At 48.0% G+C, this 24,365-nt stretch overlaps 1 protein-coding gene across 5 annotated transcripts in view; it reads left to right on the forward strand.

The window, feature by feature from the left end:
- Positions 1 to 24,365, forward strand: part of FAM168A (family with sequence similarity 168 member A) — a 174,525-nt gene that overhangs the window by 144,240 nt on the left and 5,920 nt on the right. For 2 of the 5 annotated variants that reach the window (XM_028515969.2, XM_028515968.2), the window contains exons 3-8: positions 5,879 to 5,959; positions 9,120 to 9,146; positions 14,229 to 14,354; positions 20,550 to 20,692; positions 22,389 to 22,563; positions 23,982 to 24,112. In XM_028515969.2, the coding sequence (XP_028371770.1) occupies positions 5,879 to 5,959; positions 9,120 to 9,146; positions 14,229 to 14,354; positions 20,550 to 20,692; positions 22,389 to 22,563; positions 23,982 to 24,094 (665 nt within the window). In that variant the 3' untranslated portion in view covers positions 24,095 to 24,112. Of the gene's footprint in view, positions 1 to 5,878; positions 5,960 to 9,119; positions 9,147 to 13,376; positions 13,389 to 14,228; positions 14,355 to 20,549; positions 20,693 to 22,388; positions 22,564 to 23,981; positions 24,113 to 24,365 lie in introns of all 5 variants that reach the window. The other 3 variants (XM_028515967.2, XM_036028833.1, XM_028515971.2) reach the window with 3 other exon arrangements.

Here is a 24,365-nt window from a genome sequence, read left to right on the forward strand (position 1 = left end):
TGAGGGGCATGATTATTTATTTTAGAGGGGGAGGGGAAGGGGGAGAGAGAGGAAGAGAAACATCAATTGATTGCCTCACATGTGCCCTGATGGAGGATTGAACCCGCCACCCAGGCATGTGCCCTGACTAGGAATTGAACCCACAACCTTTTGGTTTATAAGACAATGCTCCAACTAACTGAGCCACGCTGTCCGGGGCTTTTTTAAAAAAATCTTTTTGATTTGAAATAATAATAGTCTTAATTATGTACCTGAGTCTTAGTGCTTTAAAATTTTAACCAATTTTGCCCTGGCTGGTGTGGCTCAGTGGATTAACTGCTGGCCTGTGAACCAAAGGGTCACCGGTTTGATTCCTAGTCAAGGCACATGCCTGGGTTGTGAGCCAGGTCCCCAGATGGGGGTGCATTGAGAGGTAACCACACATTGATGTTCCCCTCTTTCTAGAAATAAGTAAGTAAAATCTCTTTAAAAAATCTTTAACCAATTCCATACTTGTAGCAACCTATTAGGTAAATAATATTACTAGTCCTGTTATACAGATGGGAAAACTAAGGCACAGAGAAGTGAAGTAAGTGACCCAAGATCATACATAATCAGTGGTATTGCTGAGATTCAAACCTAAGCCTGGGTCTAGCTCCAGAGACCACACTCTTAACCACTCTCCCGTATAGCCTTGGAGTGTAGGGAACATCCAAGTGAAGATGTTGAGTGGGCAGTTAGATGCTGTATGAGTCAGGAGTTCAGGAGGGAAGTCTGGTCTAGGAATATGTAACTCAGGCATAGTTGTTAGTAGACAGATGATGCTGAAAAGAAAGGTAAGTTTGGGTCAACCACCATAAAGGGAGACATGGTCTCAAGAAGATGAGATGATCAGCTTAAAACCCTGAAAGACAACCTGCCCTCTCAGATGTGATTAACCCTTTAGTCATGCTCCTTAGAGCCAAGGAAGGTGCAAGCCAAGCCCCTGTGGATGCCCCCAAAATGCTACCCTCTATGCTTCTGCCTGGAATGTCCTTCCTCCCCTTTTTTGTCTACATCCAGGAACACCTAGTGCCCAGTATAATCCTGGCAGACAATAAGCACTAAATAAATGTTAGTTGGTGAGAGCTCCTTCTCTGCCTACTGTGCTGTTGTCATGGTAGTTGTCAAGCTGCATTCTAACTGTCCACTTATCTGTCTTTCTCCCTCATTAGTTAGTGACCGTCTCAAGGCCAGGGACCCTGTTTGATTTCTTTCTTTCGTTTTAAACGAAACCTCCCATAGCTTCAGAATACAACCTACCTGGCAGTCTCTTTATTGAGTACCTATTCTCTAGGCACTAGAGATGCCAACGTCATCATCGGCAGAAGTGACAACGTGAATAATGGCAGTTGAAGACAAGGAAACGGAATAATGAAAACAAAGCCAAGGACATTGCAGGGGGGAAGCCCAGTTTATCTATGATGCCTTGCTGGACAGAGACAGTTGGTGGTGGGGAAGGGATATTCTCAACTGGCCGCACAAGACTGTTGCCCAGGGCAGAAAGTGGGAAGGAGGAACTGACCAAGAGCTGTTGTGTACAGGCAGATGAGATTTAGCTGTGTCTTTAAGGAACTTACAGTTTAAGGAGAGAGAGACAAGACAGGAAATATAAACAAACAAGTGAAGTACAGTGTATAAGTTCTATAATAAGTTCTATAAGTTCTCTAATCTATAAGGATGCAGGTGCCTTCAAATTTGTTCTGTTATAAAGAGTAGAAGCTACAAGTAGTCAGAGTTGGGTGCAGTATGAGTTGTCACTTTCAATCAGCGCAGTCTCATGGAGTGGGGGAGGGGTCTCTGGAAAGGAGGGTGTTCGCTCCCAGTAGAGATGTAAGGGCTGGAATGATCACACTAACATGTGGTGTTAAGGAGGCTCTAGCCCATATATGAGGGTGGACCAAAGGGCCTTTAAGGTGCTTCTGACCTCAGCAGTCTGTAACCCTAAATCCCTTTCTTTACCTTGGCCTGAGAATGTCATCTACGTGATGAAGAGGGTTGGGCCAAATAAAGCTCCTGCTCATGTTGCCATTCTACGATATCTGCCAAAGCGAAGGAAGATCCTATAACTGCTCCTAAAGTGGAAGGCGTCTGTGATGACATCACAGGGGCGTGATTACCCTTGGTTGCACGGTCTCATGGAGCTGAATCTGGATTACTTTGCTTCCCAGATTAAATCCCCGACTTTCTTCTTGAGAGGTGGCAGATTTCCAGATTGCTAATTAAGTGACAACAAGTTGGCTACCTCATTTCTGAAGTCAGAAAATAAATGGGGTCTGGGGAAGAGAGATTGATTTTCTTTGGAACTGGAAAGGATTTCAAAAAGGCATATTAACAAAGATACATTATTCAAGCTCAATATTTACAAATCCCAAAGAAGCTTTTAGGGATTTAATCTTTGACTTTTAAAATCTGCTTTTCATTGTCAGTCAAAATACCAGTGAGCATTAAAAACTACAGGGAGCAGTGAGACAGGCACTTACACATTGCTGGTGCAAGTACAAGTCGATAGTTTTTCTAGAAAGTAGTGTGGCAAAGTATGTGAAGACTCTTGAGTATGTCACTTCTTGTCACCTTTGCTGCTATAGCCCCAATCTGAGCCCCATCATCTATTGACAGAGGTTTACAATAGCCTGTATGCGTCTCGACCCTTTCCCCTTTTCAGTCTGTTTTCAGTACAACAATCAGAATGACCCTTTTCAAACATAAGTCAGATCATGTTATTCTGCTCAAAACCCCATGAGAAAATTAAAGTTACAGTAACCTATAAGGCTCTTCATGAACTGACCAGCCCTTTATCTCTCTGACTTATACTGCTGTCCCCCTCACTTAGTCCATGTCGGCCACACTGGCCTCCTTGCTGGTCCTCAGACATGTCCCCTATGCTCAGAACTTTGGGCCGTGGCACTGACTGTTCCCTTTGTATTGCTGTCTTTTCAGCCATCTGCTGGTTAACTCTGTTCCCTTCAAGTCTTTGTGAAAATCTTACCTTCTCATTGTGTCTTATGCTGGCTACCCTATTTAATATGCAATGCCTGCCCCCCACAGCACTGTGGCACTTCCAGTGTCTCTTACCCTGCCCTTTTTCTCTTTTCCCTAGCACTTATGACTGTGTTTGTTTATATTTACTATTTATTCCTTTCACAACCTCTTAGAATCTAAGCTCCATAAGGACAGGGGTCATAGTGTCTGACACAGAGTGCATACTCAGATATTTGTTGAATGGATGAAATTTAAAAATAACACTGTCTTTTGACCTAGAACAATTTACAGGGAAACAACAGTAGAGTGGATGAAGCCGAGGATCAAATCAATAAATAAAAAATGATTTGGAACATGAGGAAGAAAAAAATAACCAATCAGAATAAGAAGAAAAAAAAGAATGAAAAAAATGAGAATAGTGTAAGCAGCCTCTGGGACAACTTCAGGCATTCCAACTTTCTTATTATAGGGGTGCCAGAATGAGAAGAGAAAGAGCAAGAAATTGGAAAACTATTGGAAAAAATAATGAAAAAAATACTTCCCTAATTTGGTAAAGGAAATAAACATGCCACTCCAGGAAGTACAGAGAGTCCCACACAAGATGGATGCAAACAGGCCCACTCTAAGACACATCATAATAAAAAATGCCAAAGGTTAAAGATAGAGAATCTTAAAGCAGCAAGAGAAAAGTAATTAGTTACCTATGGAGGAGTCCATATAAGATTGTCAGCTGATTTCTCAAAAGAAACTTTGCAGGCTAGAAGGGATTGGCAAGAAATATTCAAAGTCATGAAAAGCAGAGACTTACAGCCAAGATTATTCTACCCAGCAAAGCTATCATTTAGAATCGAAAGATAGATCAAGAGCTTCCCAGACAAGAAAAAACTAAAGGAGTTTATCATCACCAAACCATTATTATGTGCAATGTTAAAGGGACTTAAGAAAAAGAAGATCAAAACTATGAACAATAAAATGGGGAAAATACATATCTATCAACAATTGAATCTAAAAAACAAACTAAGCAAACAAGAAGAACAGAGACAGAATGAAGGATACAGAGAGCGTTTTGATGGTTGCCAGATGGGAAGGGGGGTGTGAGGGAATGGGTGAAGAGGTGAGGGAATTAAGCACAAATAGGTAGTTACAGAATAGCCATGGGGATGTAAAGTACAACATAGGAAATGGAGCAGCCAAAGAACTTATATGCATGACCCATGGTCATGAACAGTGATTCGGGGATTGCCCCAGGGAGTGGGGGTGCTTGATGGAGGGGCGCAAAGGGGGGAAAATTAGGACAACTATAATAGCATAAAAATATATAATTTTTTAAAAAACCACAATAAAATACCACTTTAACCTACTAGGATGTGTATAATCAAAATAACAGGTGTCAATGAGGATGTGGAGAAATTGGAAACCTCATGTATTGCTTGTGGGAATACAGAATCGTGCAGCCACTGTGATGATTCCTCAAAAAAGCTACACATACAGTTATCATATGACAGCAACTTTGCTTCTCAGTATATACCCAAAAGAACTGAACTCAGGACTCAACGGGGATTGTATCCTAATGTTCATAGGACCATTGTCCACAGTAGCCAAAAGGCAAAAGAAACCCACGTGCCCCTCAACAGATGGGAGGGTAAATAAGATGTAACATAAACATAGAATGGAATGTTAGTCGGCCATGAAGAGGAATGATGTTCTGATACCTGTCACAACATTGATGAAACTTGAAAACAGTATGCTAAGTCAAAGAAGCCAGACACAAAAGGACAAATTGTACTATTTTATTTTGCTTATGTAAAATATCTATAATAGGCAAATTAATAGAGACAAAGTAGATTAGAGGTTAACAAGGGGCTATAGGGAGAGAGAATGGGAAGTTATTGCTTAAAGGGTACAGAGGTTTTGTTTGGGGGTGATTAGAAAGTTTTAGAAACATGCCCTGGCTGGTGTGGCTCAGTGGGTTGAGTGCTGGCCTGCGAACCAAAGGGTCACTGGTTCGATTCCCAGTAAGGGCACATGCCTGGATTGTGGGCCAGGTTCCCAGTAGAGGGCACTTGAGAGGCAACCACACACTGAAGTTTCTCTTCCTCTCTTTCTCCCTCCCTTCCCCCCTCTCTAAAAATAAATAAAATCTTTTTTAAAAAAGTTTTAGGAACACAGTGGGAATGGTTGTACAACATGGTGAATCTAATTAATACCACTGAAAGATACACTTAAAATGGTTAAAATCACAAATTTTGTTACATATACTTTGCCACAATAAAAAATTTCAAAAAAACCTCACAAAACACGGTATAAAATATGCATTGTGGGGTAGATCAGGTGTGTGTGGGTTCTCAAACCAATTATGAGAATCTTTCCCCAGTTACTCATTCAGTGATGTTGGCCAAGGTGGGAGTTTTTATACTATGGACCTTGGCAAAGCCTACAAAACAGAGCCTCCCTCAGTTCCCTCAAGCCAGTCATTAAGTACCAGCCCACACTGAGTATATGTGTATAAAGTTCCACAGAAAACTGTTTGGAAGGAGAGATGCCACACCGTTACTAACACCGGGGAGAAGATGTCAGGGATGTAAAGTAAACTTACACTTTTTACCATACACATGTCTATGTTGTTTCAATATTTTTACAGTGAGCATATAAACATATATTTCTAGCTTTTTTTTTTTTTTAATGGACAGGGGATCTGCATGTGTTGGGATTGTGGTGTTGGCAACTTTTTTCTTGAGAGGGTAAAAGCTAGTCACATATACTGTCTGAAATGGCCCATGAAGAGGATGAAGACCAAGCCTGGAACCTGGTTCTGTTTCCTCAGAAATTTGCTTTTCTTTTTGCCCAACTAAATGGAGCTTTTCTTGTCTTTTTGTAGGTTACCCCACAGCCTACCCAGCAGCGGCCCCTGCCTACAATCCCAGCCTGTACCCCACTAATAGCCCCAGTTACGCTCCAGGTAAGGAGAACGTGGAGAGAATAGCAGTGAGGTGGGGTGGGAGGTGGGGTTTGTTATATTTGGAAAAGCAAACCCACCTGCTGGCCTTTCTCTGTCCTTAATTGCTCTGGGCTCAGCTTGTCCAAGTATGATTCTCCTGGGAGTTCCCTCTGGGAACTGGGGCAATTCAGCCTTAAGGTGGGGGAAGGAATAAAATCTTCTCCATTCCACTTGGGACTTAAGGTTGACCCATCTCTCCTTTATTGGAATGTCTGAGACATGCATCCTCCTCACAGAACCTTTTCTGCTTTCCCTAACAATGTCCAAATCCATTCTTTGCTCAGTTGCCCCTGAGGGTGTCATTGAGAATCAGTCAATTTCTCCCCCCCCCCCCCCCCTCTCTCTCACACACACACACACAGCAGACTTTCTGGGTGTGAATTTGGAAGTGAGAGACTTGCCACCAGTGGATAAAGAGCTGGTTTTCAAGCTGAAGCAAGGAAGTTGTTTTTTAAAAATAATAAAGACCCAATACTCCTTGGATGTTGAAATGGGTTTGGACATGTTGAAAAAGTTTGTTCTAGTTTGAGCTAGGAGCAGTTCAGAGGTCTTCTCACAGATCTTCATTCCCACTCTCAGCTGGTGCTTTAACACTCAGGGGGCAGGAGAAAGAGCGTGGGCGCTGCCATGAGACTGGGTTTGAATCCTGATTACTCGACTCATTCGTCGTGAGGCCTTGGACAAGTTACCTCATGTCTGAGAAATCAGAGTTGTAGATGGTTTTATGCAAGTTCTTCATTTACGCGGCAAGGATTTATTTGTTGAATGTCTCCCACACTGGGACAGAAAAAAAGAAAGGATGACACTTTTGCCTCAGTGGCTTACAGTCCATCTGGGAGCTAGCATAGAAACAGATTCATGGCTGTGCAGTGTTGTAGTGTTGCAGAAGGTGTACATGTAAGGGGAGAGGAAGCAGAAGAGGGAACAACAGCCTGAGATCGTGAGTGTAGGGGAGGCTTCACAGAGGGGCAGGCGGTAGAGACTTGGGGGAGAAAGCAGGAGGCGTATAACATTGGGGGCCCAACTGAGAACGGAGGCCGGGAGTCTGTCAAGACTCTGTTCCCCGGCCCTGGGGTATTTTCTCGTGATGTCCAGAGCTTGTGGGGAGAGAATCGTTTTAGGATTAGTATGGCAAGAAAGTAGAGGATGGGGAATAAATAGCTAATATTTGTTGAATGGTCTCTATGTGCTGGGGAATATTTTAAGCACTTTATGGATATTAACTTGTTTTATATCTCAACAAACTTTGAGAGTAGTACTGTTGTTAATCCATTTTCCAACTGGGAAAACTAAAACTTTGGAAGTTTGGGAACCAGCACAGGATCCAAGCCCAGGCATCCTGCCACCACACCTGCATGTGCTCTTAACCACTGCATCACACCTGGATGTGGCCAGTGGCCAGAGAAACTGGGGATTAGGCGAGAGCAACCAGACCAGAAAGGGAAGGGAGAGCACACTGGAGGAGGCTGAGACTGGGGAGCGGGGGCAGGGAACAGAGATTGGAAAGCTCCTGGCGTATATAAAGTACTGATTAAGCTTTCATTTTAGAACAAACTTAATATCAGCCCTCATCAAGCTTGATTTTCTTCAATTTTGTATTTTGAAAAGTCAACATATTTCTAAGCTATGACTAAACCAACCCAGACCATTTTCTCAGAAACACAAAATCCATTAGAGAGGGTAGTGTTAGCTCATAGTGTCAGAAAGCCCCAAAATGGGAATTAGAAGATCAGAGTTATAGCAGGTATACACACCTCGTCTGTTGAATATATGGGGAGGCTGGCCTCTGACCTCACCGGGCCTCCTGGCTGCAGTGGGGGAGCGCCTGCTGGAGAGGAACTCTGCCTGAGGACAGAGGGGACACTGTAGATCACTTTCAGCTTCCTGCCAGAGCCTGCCGTTTGTGATGTCCAGAGTTGCCTGTGGGGTAGAAACCTGCAAAGGAGCTAGGCCCTCAGGTTTTAAATTCCTCTCAGCTGCTTCAAGGAGACCAAAAAGTTGCTTCAGAGAGTTATTTTCAGCAGTTTGATTACCCTGATATGTCAACTATCCAGGGTGCAGGGAAACATTTCATTGGTTCTGAAGGCAATGTAGATACTTGGAGCTTTTCCCCAAGCTCTTAGTTCTTAATTCCGACTTCAGGGACCTTAGTTAAGAAATATTTGGCCCCCACAAGGCAGGAGCCAACTGAGATTTGTTTTCAGAATCTAGAGAGCGAAGGATGTATCAGATTAATGGTAATCTGACTTGAAAATGAAAGGAGAAGGGAAGTAGGATAACTAATATAGGGAAGAATGAAATACTGTCTCACAAGAAATCTGTTTATAAATCATTTTTATCTGTTGTCTCAGTTGATTGCATAGCAGCCTTGGAAAGTACAAATCTGTTATTCTCATTTGACATATAACAGTCCTGGGGAGAGGCCAAGGAAAGGATCTCTGTTTCCTGAACACCTGCCACCTTCCCGTCTCTGTGCAAGGCGTGTCACAGACATTAATTTTCACCTTGTCTTGGAAGTTAGAGCTTTTTGCTTCCGATTTTGCTCAGTGAGGTTAAATAACTTGTCCAAAATGGCTCAGCTAAAAAGCAGTGGAACTGGGATTCAAACCCAGCCTGTCGGACCCCCACCGCCTGTGCTCCTCCCACCACACCACATTTTCCCAGAGGCCTCAGGGAATGAAGCACCTTTGCATTGGTCCTAGCTCTCTGGGGCCTTACAGAGAACTCTTCAGAGGCCAAAATGATGATTTTGTCCCTGAATCTTCATGTCCTCTAGCACATAAAATCTTTGTCATGTGTGAAGTCTCTCTGCAGTGCTTGGGAGAATTGAAATTTACTCTCAGCGCGGACAAGCAGAGAGCGGGAGCTTGGGCTTGTTCTTGTACAGGCGGCTTCTGGGTCTGCTGCCTCCCAGGTGCCCCTCCTCAGTGAATGGGCTTTTCTGGATGGCAAGTCTGTCGCTCCCTTCCAGGCTAGAGGCACTTCACACCCTCTGCATTCCCTTTCTTATGTGGCTTGGGGTAAACTGCTAACTTGAGACAGAGTCTGTTTTGTAACTGCAATGTGTACTACTTTGCACAAATTCTTAGTGGTAATTTCAACTAACATTTCTATCCAACAGAGTTTCAGTTCCTGCATTCAGCTTATGGTAGGAGAGCTATTTTTCCTCATATGTATTATGGCCTATGAATGTGTTATCTCGTAACAATGGTAGATCCCTTCCCCTTTCCTCCCCAAATCCCATCCCCTAGGCTTGGGCTCCCCCAGGTGGCTCAGCAGCAGTTCCTAAAGCATGCAGGAACATGTCTGATGGTGCAAAATCATGGGTTGGAGACACACATGAACCGTCCCCTAGGGTGGCAGTGAAGGATCATGGCACTAAAAGGCGTTTCCCCTTCCTCACCTCCGGGGTCCCGCTCTGACCTGGGTCAGAGACTTCACCCTGACCTGGCTGCTGAATTCAAACCAGTGAACAAATCTTCCTGAGCCGGTATAGCTCCCCTGCTGGCTTTGTGGCAGCCCCTCGGAGGAGTACTGGGTTATGCCTCCGTCGGCAGTCTGAGGTATTTGAAGACCTGGTTGACTAGAGATACAGTCTGTTTCCTTAGCCCAGACCTGGAGCTCTGGATCTTTTTCAGGGCATTTTCCTGGATGGAAAGAGATGAGGGTCAAGTGTGCTAAAATGAGCGAGGGACCAGGAGAGGGTTCTCTGGGCAGTGTGGACTCCAGGCCCAAGGCACCACAGGAACTTCTGGGCACCTGTGAGGGTCCCAGCAGTGTAACTTGATTAGGTCCTCTTTGTCATAGACAGGAAGGGACCATGGGAGGGACTTGTCACTTTCACCACCCTCACCTGGGCTGCTTAGGACAATGTTTTTGAAAAATTTCCGCACACCTTCTCAACTTTTGACTTTAAATTATTTGAATGATGAATATTGAATTTGTGTTTGGCACATCTTTCAGGAGGTGAACTGTGAATTTCTCTTTGTCGCTCACTGCTGTGGACTGCGTGATCTTGGGCAATTTGCTAATGTTTGCAGGCCATAGATAATGTGTTTCATTCAGATGATTTCTGAGGTCCCTTTAAATGTGACCAGCCTGCCCTCTTATAATTATAATATGTTTTTCCTCACCTGAAGACATTTTCCCATTGCTGGGGGCCGGGGGGAGATAGAGATCGACATTGATGTAAGAGAGAAACATCGATTGGTTGCTTTCTCATACACACCCCAACTGGGGATTGAACCCATCCCCATGTGCCCTGACTGGGAATTGAACCCACAGCCTTTTGGTCTATGGGTGATGCTCTAACCAACTGAGCCACATTGGCCAGGGGTACTTTTATTATTTCAATTTTGCTATTTACAGACTTGTTCCTCCTATCCTTTATGGAGAGTCACTCTTGTTTGCATCAGGCTGTATGAAGTTGGATGGAAAACTCTATAAAAAGGGGGAGAAGCTCTTGTGCTTCTTCCCCCTCCAGTTAGAGCATCCATAGTTCTGTGCCAGGCCCTAAGCTGGCCCTTTTGAATATCCAAGACTAGTAAGACAGGGTCCCTATTTTCAAGGAGCTCAGTTTAGTGGGGAAGACAAAGAAGTCAGCTTCTAAGAGTTATAGGGACAGGGATAGTGGACCATATGGGATCTATGAGGAGGCTTTGTGGTCAAGGGGTGGGGAAAAGAAAAACCTTCATCATAGAGATAGATGAGTCCTTAGCTCCTGACGATGGATGAATTAATAAGTGTTTACCAGATAGCATTTGGGGAAAGACTAGGCCAGGAGGAGTGAGCATTGTGAGCAAAAGTACAGACACGTGACGTTCCTTGGGCATCTTCTGGGAATGGTAAACAGTTCGTGTGGCAGTAGTACGTGGTTGAAGAGTGAGAACAAGGCGGGGCAGGTCCAGAGAGGAGATCATAGGACGAGATCATGGGGGCCGTGAATGCCACACACAGTTCAGCCTTCAGGCTACAGGCAGTGAACAACCACTGAATGTTTTCAAGAAAGGTTTCGAGATTAGGTTTAGGTCTTAGAAATGTCACTCTGAGTACAGTTTAGAGATTACAGCAGGTTTAACAACACACAGGACAGTGAGGAAGCAGGTGCAGTAGTTCAGGTGAGAGATGAGCACTTAAAGTAGAGCTGTCCATCGCTGTGAGAGTGGAAGAGTAGACAGAGACCAGGGTTAGAAACTGTAAAACTGGATGACACTCTGCTTTTCGTCCCCACATTAATACTATGAAGTAAACAGGGAGTCACAGTTATTGCCATTTTGTGAGACAACAAACTGAATGTGGAAAGGTGGTGACTTGCCCAAGTTCTCACAGTTAATAAGTGGCACAGCCCAGGCCAGCTTTCAGATTTCCTGACTTACTGCATTGTTCAGGATGATGGTCCCTTGCTGCCTCTTCTCCTTGTAAGTGTGCTTAACAGACTGTTTAAGTGTCAGAGGGTGTGAGGGCGCCGTGTCCAGAGACGTGAACAACCCAGCACCTGGATGTGGGCAGCACGCTGTGACTGGGCCGTGGCCCTTCACTTCCCAGGGTTCGTCCTTTCTCTTCTTTTAAATTGAGGAGTAACACATACACTATAGCACATGCAGTGCACTAGTCTCAAATGTACAGCATATGTATACACTTGCATTTAACTGTCATCCAGTTCAAAATGTAGAAACATTTCTAGGCGTCGGTACCTTTCGTGGCACCCAGGAGCAAACATGCGGTCCTGCAACCTCCTCTGGCGCCACGCCTCTGCAGGTTCAGTTAGGTCACCGCTGCCCCGCAGCTGAACTCCAAGTCGCCACCAGCAGCAGAACGGGTTCCTTTAGAATCGTACATGGAGGAGGAAGATCATGTGGTACAGCTAACTAACAAGGGAGTCAGGTTCACAGCTGATATTCTTGTTTTTAGTCTTCCTATTTATCCTGTTATTTAAATTGTTAAGTATTCAAATATATAAAGAAACATAGAAAATACTAATATTTGTTTCTTTATAGTGAGACCAGAAGAAGATAACTTCTTCAGGAACATGTGTAGTTTAGTTCACTTGATCACTTGGGAAAGACATACTCAAAGGCACAGTCGCACGTGCTTCTCTCCTGGCTGATCTGGAACGTTAGTTCACCGTGCGTGTTGCTGTCTTGTTCACTGTCTGGCTGGTGCGTGGCTGTGTTGCATCCCCAGCTAGACCATAAGTACCTTGTGTGCGGTGACCATGACCCACATGTGTTCCTGTCCACCGTGGCGCTCCCCTCAGTGCTGAGCGCAGTAGGCCTCAGTCACTCTTTGGTTAATTTTGATGTACTTACTTTGTTGCACAGTCCTTCAGGCCAATGCCAGACTTTTGGCTTATGATGAAAATTATGGTAAAGTATGCACAACTTGGGGAAACAGCTGGACCGGAACTGGACCTCCAGATTCTCCAAATGCTCTGCAGTCAAATTTAGGCCTCCTGCTGGTCCCTGTGGGGTCTGGAGGGCATGGGTTGGCTCTGTCTGACTTACCAGAGCTACATGTTTCACTTTTGAGGGAGCTGCTTTGGGTGGGCAGGGCTGTTCGGCCACATGGAGGGGCAGGTTCTAAATTTGGAGACGTCTTGATAAGATTTTCAACACTAATTGGATCCTTTATTAATCCCCAACCCCTACTCACCCCGCACACACCAGTCCCAGAAAAAGAAACCCAAGATAATTGTTTAAAACTGACCGCCCTCGTCCTGCATTGTCTGCACAGCCATGTCTTGATGTCCATCCAAGGCCGTGGACTCTGCAGGGAGTTCTGTGGGGTCTCCGTTTCTTCTGCCAGAATTCTCCTTTCAGTGTCACTTCCCTGCCCACGATTTTCTTCTCATTTCTCAGCATCTGCTGTATATATTGCAGGCCATTGATGCTAGCACAGAGTCAGCCCACAACAGCTACATTTCTAGCACTGAATCAATAAAAACGGCAGTCCTTGACTTTCTTCTCTGGGCGCGGTACCTTCATGATGGAAGGAACCAGAGGCACCACCAGTCACTGGCACAGGGGGTCACGGATCTCCCTGGAGGTGCACCGCCCTCATCCTGGTGGAATTAGGGTACACAGGCACACTTCCTCTTCATCACACCCTGTCTCACCCTAGCCCCTTGTTAAAATGTTTCAAGCACATCTAACTATTGCCTAGCAGCCCCACCTCCTTCTAATATACTCTGAAATACCCCATGTCCATGACTCCCAAGACCTTATTTGAACGGAAAAGATACCGTTAAAATCTTTCTTTCCCTATGTAGCAGTTTGGGTCAAAAATGTTTCTCTTGTAGTGTTTGAATGTCAAGGGAAATATCTAAAATGTTAGGCATTTCCCCCCTTTGAAACCCTATTTCCTCTCTCCTTCCCCACAGGATACCATGAAGGTAAGTTTCTTTGAGTTCTTCCCCACTTCTAGAACATATGAAGCATCATCCTTCAAATTTTTCAAGCTGAGCTTTGAGTCTGCTCTGTAGAATACTTTGAAACTGGGCCTCATGTGTTTCACAACTACCTCAAGTTTGACATTTACTCTCTTAATGGCCCAAAAGATCATCTCTGATTCATGAGAAGATATCCATCTCCAAGTGAGGGAGGCTCCAGGAGCACCTCAGCAGAAAGGTGTACAGGGTGTGCGAGAGGTGTGGCTGTCCGCCCCAGCTGGGCGTACAGAAGGAGTGCACAGGGAGTGCCCCGCTGGCCTGCATGGGCCTCCTGAGCTGCCAGAGCCCAGTCCCTTTAGAATAGATGGGAGTCCAGGAAGGTCCATGCCATGTGGTAATTATTTCAGGGTCTGTCTTTGAAAGCAACATGTTAACTGCACCTCCAAATGAGCTTTCGGGCATAAAAGAAGAGTACTCTCAGTTGATCTGGCCCAATGTACAGTCAAAGGCTCCAAGTTGCTATGCATTCACGAGAGAGCCGCTAAGGAATACTCCAGAGCCTTAGGCCAGAATGTCACACGGTAGGAGGCAGTATTCATAGGCATCTTCTTGGGTTTTGTGGTGGGCAGAAAATTCTGACTCTCCTGACTTAGTGTGAGCTCAGATGTCCCAGGTTCAGACCCTGCGGAAGCTCACGCCAGCACTCCCCTCACCCACCCACCCCCAGCCCAGAAAGGCCGGGCTGTCCTGTGCATTTCTGAACGGGGCCCCTCGCTTTGTGTCTGTGATTGTGGTGCCCACTTCTTATTTCTGCCTAATGCCATTCTTGTGTCTTCCCTTAAGCAACTCTGCTGATGAAACAGGCCTGGCCACAGAACTCGTCCTCCTGTGGCACTGAAGGCACCTTCCACCTCCCCGTGGACACCGGGACCGAGAACCGAACTTACCAAGCGTCCTCCGCAGCTTTCAGTAAATACAGCCTGTCTCCTCCTTTCCTTGTTCCCTTTGGCTGGGACTGATGCGTCACTTAGGAAGAAAGGAAAGGGAGTTTTAAAAGTGACATTTGTAAGATACCATTTTAAGAGGTTCTCTCACCCACCCCAGAATGGGCCGCCCTCACACAGGAAAGGTCATCCTCTGACCCCACAGCAGCTTTGGGGGGACACAAAGCAGTGACTGAGGGGGAAGGACGTGCTCAGCCCCTGACAGGTTTGGTGGGGGAGGGGCTGTTACTGCATTTCAAGGGAACGGACACAGGGGGCACTGAACACCCGCCCCGTGGACCTTCAGACAGAGAGGGCTCCTGCCGGCGCAGGGCTCCTCAGCCTCGGTGCTGCGGGTGTTCGGGCAGAGCATGCTTTCTGTGAGGGGCTCTCCTGAGCCTTGTGAGGTGCTTGGCAGCACCCCTGTCCTCTGCACGCTGGCCACCAGTAGCACACCTCATTATGGCCGTCAAAAATGTCTCTGAACGTTGCTAAATACCCTCTGGGAGGCCGGATTGCCCCTCGCGTGAGAAATGCCGTCCTTGTGGAAGCTACACTGTGGGAGTGAAGCAGGTACCTGGAGTCTTCAGGGGGGCAGAAGCCATCTGGCCAGTCATGTTGGTCACACTGGTCTTGAGGCTCCGTGAGGTGACTGATGGTTTACCCTCAAATCTGATTTTTAGCACAAAATGGCTCCGCTGGTAAAATGAGGACCGAAGTTTAGAAATTACTGAGTGGCATTTTGACTGCGCTCGGTGCCTTGTTGGAGCGGACCAGAAGAGGAGTGGCTGGCTTTAGACGTGATGAGTGCCTGTCTCTGAGGTGGTGCCAGCAGGGGCTGGAGAGGAACTGGGGGATGTTGCAGACTAGGCCCCAGAGTGTGTGATTCAGTGGATCATTAGTCCATTAAGTAAGTAGATCAGAAGAATAACATGGTTTTTTTTTTCTTTAAAATACCCACTGTTATTTTCTTCTTAGTTATCTCTGCTCCCAGATGTCAGCATTACCTTGTATTTATATATAACATACCTCTCCCCTTTTGGAGAACATGCTTTCATAATCGCCCTCTCCTTTAATCTACACTGTCGTCCTATTACTTGTATGGATTTTTATTTTATTTTGAAAGCTGAGGCCCAGAAAGGTAATACACCTTTTGCCATCCAACTAGTAAGCAGTGCAACTAGAAAAAGGCACCACACAGTTTAAGTTGCCATCACTGTCTTTTTCATGAGACTGACTGTACTCTTCAGAGGGTGCTGCGGCAGCAGCAGGAAGTGCTCCCAGGCACCTGTGGCGTTATGCATGTGAATGGGCGCACACAGGGGCCTGTAGCGCGTGGGCGCGTCTGCTGTAGCGCAGCACAGAGGCCTGGAGTGGAAGGCTGAAAGCGTTGGATTCTAGATTTGGTTGTGTGTGATTCCTTTCCATGCTTTGGACCTTGGTTTTTCCAGCTGTAAAATAAGGTCATCTTTTAAGGTTCTGTCCAGTTAGTAGACTCCTGAATCTGTCCCATTGGTGCTGCGTACTCAGGACCCTCCATTCCAGCAGGGACCTTCTCCTGAGCTGCCTTGACTGGTAGCTGGCCCACCAGCCTTGCTCACACATCTCCAGGTGTGGGGCGCTCATTCCCTCCAGAGGCAACCCTTTCCACAGTGAGGAACTCATGAGTATTTTCAAAAAGCCTTGCCTTCTGTGTCGAAATCTTCCTGCCTTCCCATTGAAATGTCCAGCAGCTACATCCTGCTGCCCCCTCGCAGGTTATCACAGTCCCCTCTCTTTTAAGCAAGTGATATGTCCACCAGCACAGTTTTAAATAGAGATGGGATTGATTGACCCTCCCGTAGCCATCAGGGTTCCTCCCGACACACAGATTTTGTGGTTTATAATGCCACAGAAAATTCAGGGCACTCGGATAAATTCAGTTCAATTTCACCAACACTTGCTAAGCCTGTTTGTAATTAGGTCTCCCTCCTACTTATTCAGCACCCTTTTGTTCAGCTACCAACAAGGAGATTTGAGGGTCAAGGCGAAAATCAGACACAGGGCTTTGTCCAGACATATAAATCTAATGGTCAATAAACCAATTAGTCCAGAAGGCATCCTTGATGTAAGGGTCAATGCCTTTGAAGGTGTGAGGGCTCTACAGTGGAAACAGATTTATGATGGTGCAGAAGGACTGCGAGGGGACTGAAGGGCTTTCCCTCCCTAATGTACACGCTCTTTTTATTGTCCTGTGTGATGGAGCCTAAGGTTACGGTTAGGAACCTCAGAGAAAGAAAAGGGTGTCATAAACAAATCCTCTTTTAAGGCAAAGCTGGGACTTCTGGTGATCAAAGTCCCCTTTCCCTCATGATACTGCCCTTAGTGAAATGGTGACACAAGGGCTGATGCACCGAATGCCCGACACTGGACGGCAGAGACCTGTAGCTCAGAGAGGAGCTCTGCTCAGGGCACGGTGAGCCCCAAACTCTGGGCCCAGCTCTGCACTGATTTGCTGTGCAATTCGGGGGAAGTCTCTGCCCCTCCAGGCTCCAGGTTCTCCTCTGAAGCGGAGAGCATTGAATTCAGGCCTGTCATGTCCTTAAGGCATAGTATTCCAGAGACCTCACTTTGTGACCTTCAGACTTAGCCACAACTCCTTTAAAGAGAGTCAGGCCTCCCACGAATGAGTTGAGCCTGTACATTTGAGCAAAATGCGTGAGGTTTTTTGCATCAAACTCAATAGCTTTTTTTACTTAGATGCACCAAGTAATGACCTTCAAGGTAGCCCAGGTCACAGCCCAGGGGATTTTCCAGTGATCCTCAAGGATATGAACAGGACCGCCAGTCAGTTGTGGGAAGTCCTCTGCAGTGATTTCCTCATAAAAATTTCAGTGAAATACTCAGAATGTCAGCATTGGAAAGGTCCCTCTGATGTCATCTAGTCCAACTGAGGGCATTTCTTGAGGTAATAATTGACTTGACTCATGGTGACAGGGCCCAGGACGGGGGGTCCCGGGCAGCTTCTGCAGCCTTCGGACACAGGTGGTAACCGTGGGAACCACTGAAGCTAGAGGAAGGAGCACTGAGTCCTGAGTCCTCGCGGGCAGTCGCTCGCTCTCTCGGCGCCTGATCATACCTCATCTGTGAGCCGTGCGTCGGTCCTGATGATCTCAGAGATCCGTTCTAGCTCTGCGTCTGCGTCTCCCTTCTCGGACTGTCTGGACGAGCAGGCCAGGCCTTCTGCAGCGTCATCAGTTTGGCTGCCAGGGATGTTTTGGCTACTGATTTGTATTCTGAGTATGTGTGTGTCTTCATTTCATAACATGAAAAAAGGGAAACAGTCTCAGACAAGGTTATTCTTAGATGTGGAAACCGAATTCTACCGCAGTCTCTCGGAGCCTTTTGATTTTTGTCGGAGGGATGATCTCAGCGCGGTGTGGGACGGTCGTCCTTGTGGCGTGGAGATGTGCCGGCTTCCCCCGGGGATCGGAACCCCGGAGCGCCTTCTCGGGGAGCAGAAAGGAGAGTCACCAGCACTGCCGGCCTCTTACCCTTAAAGAATCATAAAACAATGGCATTTTAGATCATAAAATTTTAGAATCTTAGAATCTTGGACTCTGTGTTTCAAGTTGGATCACGCCATGGCAATCATAGTTTAATGCCCTATCTCCTGGAGTCCTTCAGACCAGTCTCTGTTTGGACACCCCCAGGACCAGAAGCTCACTATCTCTCTACATAGTCAGAGAAAAAGAATAAAAGCAAACCTTTATGTAGTGCTTTTAACGTATTAGGCACTATTCTAAAGGCTTTGCACTTACTCCTGAATTTATCGCAGTAACCCTATGAAGTGGGTACTGTTTTTCCACCCTTCTCCCACTTTCCTGATGAGGAGACTGATCCACTCTACAGCTGTCAAGCAGCAGGGCTGGGGTTCAGGCCCAGGCAGTGGGTCTGGCTCCAGGCCATCACCGTAGGCCGTGCAGGGTGGCTTTCAGAGACAGGCATCTCAGGGCTCGGGGTGTCCTGCTGTCCTGCAGAGGAGAGATGCTGTACACTCTGGCAGGACTCCTCATACCCTGTTTTATCCTCTTAAATCATGAGTCGGCAAGATAATAAATATTTTAGGCGTTTTGGGCCTTATGGTCTCTGTTAGAACTACCATTGTAGCAGGAAAGCAGCCGTAGTCAATGTGTAAGTGAACAGGTGTGGCTGTGTTACTGTAAAACTTTATTTACCCATACAGGCTGCAGTTACCAAAAACTGCAGTTTGCCTGGTTTAAATGCTAATGGTATGAATAAAAGATTCTGTGGTAAAATAAATTGAGAATAGTCTCCTGCTATGTCCCTGTCTTAGACATTCATAGTTCATCCTATCATTTTAAAACTTCTCAGGGTCATAGAATAAAAAACAAACCAACCGCCCTGGCTGGTGTGGCTCAGTGGACTGAGTGCCGGCCTGCACACTGAAAGGTTGCTGGTTCGATTCCCAGTCAAGGGCAACAGGGTTGCAGGCCAGGTCCCCAGTAGGGGGTGTGTGGGAGGCAACTGATCAATGTTTCTCTCCCTCTCATTCTCCCTCCTTCCCTTCTCTCTAAAAATAAATAAATTAAATTAAGAACAGACAAAAACAAACTAATCTATTTATCTCTGTTTTACATTGCTGCTGCTTCCTTTCTTTCTTTTCTTTTCTTTTTTTTTTTTTCCAAAACAATGATTAAGATCCTTGGCGTCCCTCGTATACTCTTGGGACATGCCCAGCCCCCTTTGCTTTACAGATAAAACTGCATCTCTGAGGTAAAGTAACCCTCAGATGGCTCCTTCTAGATGTCTGCAAACCTAGATTCCCTGTGTCTCCCATAGTTTCTGCTTCTCATCACATGGCCACCCCTTGTGATTAGCTCCACAGGTGAGAAACGGGAGGAGCCTGCCAGGGGCTGCTCCCCGCTGACTTGCATCCCCCCTGCCAGCTGCTTTCCGGTTCTTGTCCGTGCTCCCTTCTCTCTAACGTGCTCTTCCCATGCCATCTTCATTGCTACTTATTTCCCGTGATTTGACCACAAAGTGGGTTTCTCATGGAGCCAGCTGTTTACCTCCAGGTGGAAAGATAATTCCAGAGAGAGTAAAGGGTACGTTTTATGGTGCCTTTGTGGTGACTCCCATATCCTACCGACTCACCGGGGACATGGGGGCCCCGAGGCGGAGCTGTGATGTGCGCTGAGAGAGGGGGTGACAGGGCGGCACTGTCCCTTCACTCAGAAAGGAGAAGTTTCCTCTACAGGCTGGCCTGTGCCGAGCCCCAGGTCCCCTTGCATAGACCCTCAAGTTCCGCGCAGTCGTTCATTTTGGGGTTCGTGCGCCTGTGCAATGGCACGTGTCATGTTTTTCCTGTGAACGTAGAGTTGCATTCTGTTTTCCAGAAGATTCAGAGGCATCACTATTTGAATGGCCGATTGTGAGTTTCTTGGGACCTGACTTCTCAGCCTCATCCCCAGCTTTTGTCTGCCCTGCTGAGCTACCCGAGTGGCCTGGACGCCAAGTTGATGGGGACCTGTGAGATCCCTGACCGCAGGCCCTCGGGCAGAGGCGGCCACCAAGCCCCAGGAGGAGAGGAAAAGTCAGCTCTGTAGAGCGAAGTTTTTTAGTGTCTCTGAAGTTGAGGGTCTCTGAATGGTGTTTTATATGGAGTTTTCACCTTACAACTTGGCAGGGAGGAAGAGGAATATGGTGGAAGGAGGAGATATGAGGGGGAAACATAGAGTAAGGGGAGAAGCAGACAGAAAGACAGAACAGCAGCAGAAGGTATCCTAGGAACTTACGAGGAGAAGAAGCAGGAAGATAGTGCAATAAAGAGCGAGCAGGTTGAGGTTCTTCCCTCTGTATCTCAGAAGCCCAGACTGTCTGAGCTGCAAGGGTCCCTTAAGAGGTCACCTGGTTCCATCCGTTTTTTCACAGATGAGAGCCCTGAGACCCAGAGAAATAAAAGATGCCAGAATCACACATGCAGCCCTGTGCACCAGGACTGAGGGAGCTGCTTCTGGGGCCAGGGCTCTCGGGGTGGAGCCCTGTTCTCTGTTCTCATCTGTGTTTCCAGCCTGGATTCAGCCCATTCTTGTCGGGGGAGTCATGACTGGGACCTGCTACCTTCCAGTGATGCTGTTCTGCCAACTAACTGGAAGTCTCTCTTATTGCTTTGGTACAGGATATACTGCGGGGACACCATACAAGGTCCCACCGACCCAGAGCAATACTGCTCCGCCCCCCTACTCCCCATCACCCAACCCCTATCAGACGGCCATGTATCCAATCAGAAGTGCCTACCCCCAGCAGAATCTGTATGCCCAGGTAGGTACCCATGGAAGCCTGGGCCCACCTCTTCTGCAGGTAAAGGAGCCACCAGCCTAGGTGGGTGGGTGCGGGTAAGAAAGAAAAGGAAGGAGGGTGTGACCCTGGAACAGTGTCCCTGCAGCCCATACACTCCCTCACTCCACCTCAGCCCCTGGGAGCAGAGTGGTGGGAGGGGGTGACACACAAAGTCACTGAGATCAGGGGAGCCTAGAATGCCAGAGGGGAAGGGCCCTTGGGATCCCCTAGCTCAGCTGGGGCATCTGACATGCAGTGAGGGGAGTGACTTGTCCAGGGATGCACAGGGAGCTATCAATTGAGTCCCGATGAGACCCCTTATGTCTTGGATGTCTCTCCGTACTGCCCAGATCTGCCCTTCCTTGATACAGTCTGTGAGCGTGAGTGAGGAGGAGATCAGTGCCCTGGCTCTGCCACCAGTTCCTGTGGGACCTTGAGCCAGTCCCCTCTGTGCCTCAGCGCCCCCTTCTGGGCCCCTTCAGCTGGAGACCATGTGTGCTCTGGAGGTGGCTGTGCCACCGTGACTGTATGAGGCTTTAACGTGCTCACAGCACGCTTTCCTAGAGGGACGATTCTATGTGAGGTTTAAGTAGTAAGGAGAACACTTTTTAAATTTAAAAAACATGCCCTGGCTGGTATAGCTCAGTGGATTGAGCGCAGGCTGCAAACCAAAGGGTCGACGGTTTGATTCCCAGCCAGGGCACATGCCTGGGTTGTAGGCCAGGTCCCCATGGGGGACCACCTGAGAGGCAACCACACATTGCTATTTCTCTCCCTCTGTTTCTCCCTCCCTTCCCCTCTCTCTAAAAATAAATGAAATCTTTTTAAAAATTTAAAGAACAGCTATATTGCAGAGTAGAATGAAACACTCAAAGGAAAATAGGCTTGAGATAAATTTCTCTTGTTTGTGGCAGGCTGCTGTGCACTCTGCTCTCAGATCTCAGGTTACAGACCCCATCCTGAAGCTGCTGTCATTATTTAACAGAAATATTAACAGAGAAGCTCTGGGTTCAGATGCTCCAGGGACCCCGGTCTGTTCCCCCCCGAGGGCCAGCAGGCCTGTCGCTGTCGTAGCAGGAAGCAGCCACGTGACCCAGGCAGTGGGAAGTCACCTCAGACCATGGTTTCTGTCCTCCACCTTTTTCTTCTAAAGGGAAATACGCGTGAGAGACATCTAGGGAAAGGCCCTGCATTTAGGACATCTTCCCAATATGCACAACAGCGGCATTTGCACAGCACGACACGCCCACTAGTCATCCTCATGTGTGCGCATCAGCCACGACCACGTCCTCTTCCCTCTTGCTGGTCTCTGCCTTTACATTCAGGCAGCTCATAGAGCAGAGTGCAATAAAGTACAGACATTTTTAATAAGCTGAAGTCAGTGTTAAGGGAGTGGAGCTGTTACCCCCCTAGAGATCCTAGCAGCCCTAGGAACAAGGTAGGACAGGGCTGAGCCTTACTTTTTGGACCGGAAGCTGAGCCCAGCACTGAATCGTCCACATTCTCGTAGGTCAGAAGCAGAGCCCCAACTGGGGCCCGTGCCCCGTGTCCCCAGACAGTGTTTCTCTGACCCCATCCCTTAGGGTCTGGAAAGAAGAGGCTCCCCACCCTTCCTCTCCTCCCCACATCCCACCCACGCCTTTAACAGCCCGTGTGACCGCAGCCTCTTTCCCTCCAGGGAGCCTACTACACACAGCCAGTGTACGCTGCCCAGCCCCATGTCATCCACCACACCACGGTCGTCCAGCCCAACAGCATTCCCTCCGCCATCTACCCGGCACCGGTAGCTGCCCCCAGGACCAACGGCGTGGCCATGGGCATGGTGGCCGGCACCACCATGGCGATGTCAGCAGGTGGGGGTCGCCTCTGTGTCAGTGTCCATCTGTCCCCCTTTTCCAGGCACTCATGCCATAGCAGAAGACAGTCATGGAACCGACTGTAGCATGGTAGGAGAGATCCTGAACCAGGGAGCTCTGGGAACCCAGAGGAAAGATCCTTTAAATCTGTCCGCAGGGATGAGGGGGGTTTCACGAGGAGGCATGTTGAGCTAGACAACTTAACGGGTGAACAGAGGCTCTCCAGAGAAATGGAAGAGGGAAGGGCCCTCCAGGCGGAAGAACGTGAGCAGGGCGTGTTCACAGAACGGAAGTGGTCCAAGGCCCCCAGAAAGGGGTGTGGGTGGCTGGAGCAGTCGGCAGAGATGAAGGAGGGGAGAGAGTACCTTTAGCTAACGAGGAGCGAGCAGAGGGGTTTAGGCAGATGGGAAAGGAGACTTGCTTTAACCATTCTGGTTGCAAGATGGAGGCAGGAGGAGAGGTGGAGAGGCCAGGTGGGCGTAGGTCCCGGGGAGGCTGCAGTCAGGGCAGAGACCGGGACGCCACTAGGACTCTGATGGCGGGAAGGGTCCTAGGAAGGAGGGCGTGGGGCAGTGCTACTTAGCTAGCAGGCAGGAGCTTAAGGACCTGTCCAGTAATTAATCGTAAGGAGGGGAAGAAGCAGGAATCCAGAAGGACCCTTCTCCATTTCTGGCTTATTCCAGAAATTAGAGCAGAGTCCTGCCCCTCAGGAGCCTCCGGAGGGTGGGGGTGGGCGGCACACCAGAGGAAGAGCAGGCGTAGGCAAGTCCTGGCGGTCTCATGTTCCAAAGAGCGTGAGAAGACCAGGGGCCGGCGATGATCTTTAAGAGCCTCAACTTCTAAAGGATCTGCTGGGTCACCTTTTGAGGGGTCGAGCGGGCAGGAGGTAGGCGTTGGGGATTTTATCCCGACCCTAATGTGAGGGATTGTTGGGGCCTCTCATTTCCCAGATCAGGTCAGGGAGCTATTGAGTCTCTCTTGGGACCAGCCTTTTTGTTCAGGTCCTGGGGACCAGCTGCCAGTAGGTCAGACCAGAGCCCCACCCTTAGGGACGGCAAGGTCAGTAGGAAACACGGCCCGTAAACCACCTAACTCCCCTCAATACGACATTTCCGCCCTGAGGGGAGCACGCAAAGAAGAGTGAGAGGAGGCCACTGGGCAAGAGCGGTGGGCTCCGTCCTGGAGCGTCAGAAAAGCTTTCTCTGAGGAGACAGACCCTGGCGAGGGCGGGGAGGGGAGAGTGGGCGGCAATTCAGGAGCTGGCTGGGTGGTGACAGGGGTGGCGGGGGGGTGGGGGGTGGGGGGTGCCCCCAGAGGGAGCAGCAGGGGGCGGGGGAGAGACTGTGGCTTCCTCCTCCTCATCCTAGTGCCCTAGGACAGCCTCTTCAGCTTGCTCTTTCCTCTCTGATGCTCAGGGACCCTGCTGACTGCCCCCCAGCACACCGCGATCGGGGCACACCCTGTCTCCATGCCAACATACAGGGCTCAGGGGACCCCGGCATACAGCTACGTGCCGCCGCACTGGTAAAGCCTGCAGCCCATCCGAGTGAGTGGGGCCTGGGGCGGGAGGGCAGGAGGGTGACCGGACACTGGACCTGCTTCACTGTCCCTGGCTTGATCTGAAGCACAGGTGTCAGCAGGGCAGGGGACAGTTACCAACTGCTTTCCTGCTTCAGTTCAGTAATATGACTCTTAATAGCTGTCACTTTGCATGTATTCTAGGCACTTTACGTGGCATCTCATCATGCTTACAGTAGCTCTGAAAGAAGGATCATCAGCTCTGTCGTACAGATAAATAC

This window comes from Phyllostomus discolor, chromosome 6 (genome assembly GCF_004126475.2).
Source record: "Phyllostomus discolor isolate MPI-MPIP mPhyDis1 chromosome 6, mPhyDis1.pri.v3, whole genome shotgun sequence".
Lineage (NCBI taxonomy): Eukaryota > Metazoa > Chordata > Mammalia > Chiroptera > Phyllostomidae > Phyllostomus > Phyllostomus discolor.